Source organism: Plasmodium reichenowi, chromosome 5, assembly GCF_001601855.1.
Source record: "Plasmodium reichenowi strain SY57 chromosome 5, whole genome shotgun sequence".
NCBI classification, from domain to species: Eukaryota; Apicomplexa; class Aconoidasida; order Haemosporida; family Plasmodiidae; genus Plasmodium; species Plasmodium reichenowi.
This window is the reverse complement of record NC_033650.1, coordinates 937,895-942,197: the sequence shown is the minus strand read 5'-3', so window position 1 is coordinate 942,197 and position 4,303 is coordinate 937,895. Positions and strand designations below refer to the sequence as shown.

The window sequence follows — 4,303 nt, the reverse complement described above, 5'->3', positions numbered from 1 at the left end:
TATACATTTTATTATACTTTTTATAATAAATATTCAAATATCACTGAAATATAAGTATTTATTTTTATATAAATAAAATTTATAATTGATTTCAGTCATATATATCTATATATATATATATATATATATATAATAATATATTATTTATATGTACTTTGTATAATCTTATATATGCGTATAAATATTTTTTATACATTAATTTTTTTTTTTATTAAAATATTATATATATTTATATATATATTATATATATATATAAATAATTCATAACAAAAACAAAAATGTTATTATAATTCATTAAAAGATTTATTTTCACTTTTTTATATTTATATTTTTCTACATTTATCGTATTTTTTAGTAAATATAAAAATATATATTCATATGATAATACTATAATATATACATATATATATATATATATATATATATATATATTATATTTTAATAAATTTTTTTTTTTTTTTTTTTTTTTTTCATTATATGCCCAAAATAAAATAAAAGGAAGAAAAAAGAACGAAACATAAAAGGAAAGGAAATTAATTATAAAAATTATGTATATATAATATATATACATTTGGATATAAAATAAAAGAAATAATAATGAAAAACTAAAATAATACATACATATATACATATATATATTATTTATATCATCATATATTTTAATTATTAATAAATTAATTTTATAAAAATATATTATATATATATATATATAAATATTCTTTATATCTGTGCCAATATCATAATTCCTTTTTCTTTTGGTTTCATTTAATTTTACTTCCATTATTTTTGTACATTTATCATCGAACATATAAATATATATATATATATATATATATAATCATACCGTTTATGTTTACATTTTATTACATTTATATTTACATATTATCACATTTATATTTACATATTATCACATTTATATTTACATATTATTAAATTTTTAATTATTAATTTTAAGAATATGTCTGATTTACGCTACTTTCAAACCACGAAAAAAGGAGAAATCCATGAGCTTAAAGAAGAACTACATTCTTCTCATAAGGAAAAGAAAAAAGAAGCAATTAAAAAGATTATTGCTGCTATGACTGTTGGGAAAGATGTATCGACATTATTTTCTGATGTTGTGAATTGTATGCAAACATCAAATATAGAATTAAAGAAACTTGTTTATTTATACGTTATAAATTATGCTAAGGTACAACCCGAATTAGCCATTTTAGCTGTTAATACATTTCGAAAAGACTCATCAGACCCAAATCCCCTTATAAGAGCTTTAGCCATACGAACAATGGGATGTATACGACTAGAACAAATTACAGAATATTTAATTGAACCGTTGAGGAGATGTCTAAAAGATGAAGATCCATACGTAAGAAAAACAGCTGTTATATGTATAGCGAAATTATATGATATATCACCGAAATTAGTAGAAGAAGAAGGTTTTATAGATACACTCTTAGATATATTAGATGATAATAATGCCATGGTTGTTGCTAATGCTGTTATATCGTTAACAGATATATGTGAGAATTCAAACAAAAGCATATTAAAAGATGTTATAAACAAAGATGAAAATAATGTGAATAAACTTTTAAATGCTATTAATGAATGTGTAGAATGGGGACAAGTATTTATTTTAGATGCTTTAGTTTTATATGAACCTAAAACTAGTAAAGATGCTGAACGTGTTTTAGAAAGAATATTACCAAGATTATCACATGCTAATTCAGCCGTAGTTTTATCATCTATTAAAGTTATCTTATGTTTATTAGATAAAATCAATGATAAAGAATTTATTAAAAATGTACATAAGAAATTAAGTCCATCTTTAGTCACACTTTTATCGGCTGAACCAGAAATTCAATATATTGCATTAAGAAATATTAATTTAATAACACAGAAATTACCAAACATGCTCTCTGATAAAATCAATATGTTCTTCTGTAAATATAATGAACCTGCCTATGTAAAAATGGAGAAACTTGATATTATTATAAGACTTGTATCAGATAAAAATGTAGACCTAGTTCTATATGAATTAAAAGAATATTCTACAGAAGTAGATGTCGAATTTGTTAAAAAAAGTGTAAGAGCTATAGGTAGTTGTGCAATAAAATTACCACAATCTAGTGAGAAATGTATAAATATATTATTAGATTTAATAGATACCAAAATTAATTATGTTATACAAGAATGTATTGTAGTAATTAAAGATATTTTTAGAAAATATCCAAATAAATATGAAAGTATAATAACCATTCTATGTGAAAATCTAGAATCTTTAGATGAATCAAATGCTAAAGCATCCTTAATATGGATAATAGGAGAATATGTAGAACGTATAGATAATGCTGATGAATTAATTGATTCATTTCTAGAAAATTTTAGTGATGAACCATATAATGTTCAATTACAAATTCTAACAGCAAGTGTCAAATTATTTTTAAAATGTTCTAAAAATACAAAAGATATTATAACGAAAGTCTTAAAATTATCTACAGAAGAAAGTGATAATCCTGATTTAAGAGATAGAGCTTATATATATTGGAGATTGTTATCTAAAAATATTGAGGTTGCCAAAAAAATTGTACTTGCCGATAAACCTCCAATACAAGAAGAAAATAAAATTACTGATACCAAAGTATTAAATAAATTAATTAAAAATATATCCATGTTATCATCTGTTTATCATAAATTACCAGAAACTTTTATATCAAAAAAAAATTCCTATTTCTTCAATTCTGTTAATAATAATAATGATCATATGCAAGAGGATCACAATGATGATGACGATTATGATAAAGATAATCATGTTCTAAAAATTAAAAAACAAATGGACAAACAAAAATATGATAGTTATTCTAGTGATAATAAAAAATCAAACCATTCTAGATCATCCACTGATTCATATAATAACTCTTCGGATGAATTCAATAATGATATCGATGATGCAGATGATAGTAAAAAATCTATGGACTTAATAGGATTAAATGATGATGAAACTAAACCCAAAAAAACAGTACCACCTGTCAAAATGGTTCAGGTATTATCACCAGAGGATGCTGGTTTGAAGGGACAGACGGGTCTCTCCATTTTTGCTTCAATAAATCGTATTGACAGTAAGAAGAAAAAAAATAAAATAAAAAAAATATATATATATATGTATATTTATGTATGTATATATGTGCATATGCAAATGTAATAGCCCAGGGACATGAAATATATATATATGTATGTTTATTTTTTTTTTCAGGAAAAATTCAACTCAAAATATCAGTAACAAATCAAACCCAGAACGAAATCGTAGTATCAGGAGTTCAAATAAATAAAAATTCGTAATAAAAAAAAATATATATATATATATATATATATATATATATAATTTCATTTTATTTTATTTTATTTTATTTTATTTTTTTTTTAATAGATTTGGATTGTCGTCACCGAACAATTTGGATGTACAGAATATTGGCTTTGGAGAAACAAAAGGTATATATAATATATATTTAAAAAAAAAAGGAAAACAAATTATTTTTTCATATATCTATAAATTTAAAAATAAATATTTTCTAATTGCGCTTATTAACATATATACATATATATATATATATATATATATGTATGTTAACATATCATTATTTTTATTATTATTATTTATTTATTTTTTTTTTTTTTGGTTCCTTTTAGAAATGCTCATATATTTAATTCCAAATACATTAAATTCGAATACACCTCCAGCAACACCCTTATTTTTACAAGTAAAGAAATACAAACGAAAGAAAGAAGATTATATTTTTAATAAACAATGTTGTATTATATATATATATATATATTTATGCATTTTGTTTAATTTTGTCTCATTTTGCTTAATTTTGTTTCATTTTATTTTTCCTTATTAGGTTGCCATAAGAACAAATTTAGATATATTTTATTTCAATGTACCATACGACATTTTTGTCGTTTTTGTCGAAAATTTTCATATGGAAAAAGACATATTTAAAAAGAAATGGCAAATTATAGAAGAAGCAAAAGAGGTAATAACTTTAATATATTTATTTTCATATTATAAATATATATATATATATATATATACTTGTATATTATTTTTATTTTTTTTAGAGTATATTAATGGCTGTAAGCCCTATGGTTATAACATCAGACATGTTGATAAAACGAATGAAAATTTTCAATATTTCTTTAATAGCTCGTAGAAATGTAAATAATATGGTAAAAATAAAAGAAAAAAAAAAAAAAAAAAAATAAACATATATGAATTTATATATATATATATATATATATATATATA

General features: G+C 20.8%; 1 protein-coding gene across 1 annotated transcript; it reads left to right on the top strand.

Annotated features, from left to right (window-relative positions):
• Positions 1-958: 958 nt before the first annotated feature.
• Positions 959-4,224, top strand: PRSY57_0527200 (AP-1 complex subunit beta, putative; the record flags this gene model as incomplete). Its single annotated transcript, XM_020114569.1, has 6 exons — positions 959-3,116; positions 3,251-3,332; positions 3,425-3,486; positions 3,685-3,755; positions 3,897-4,031; positions 4,117-4,224. Coding segments are annotated over 6 exons (2,616 nt in total), but the record flags the coding sequence as incomplete, so codon positions are not given.
• Between the last annotated feature and the right edge of the window lie 79 nt (positions 4,225-4,303).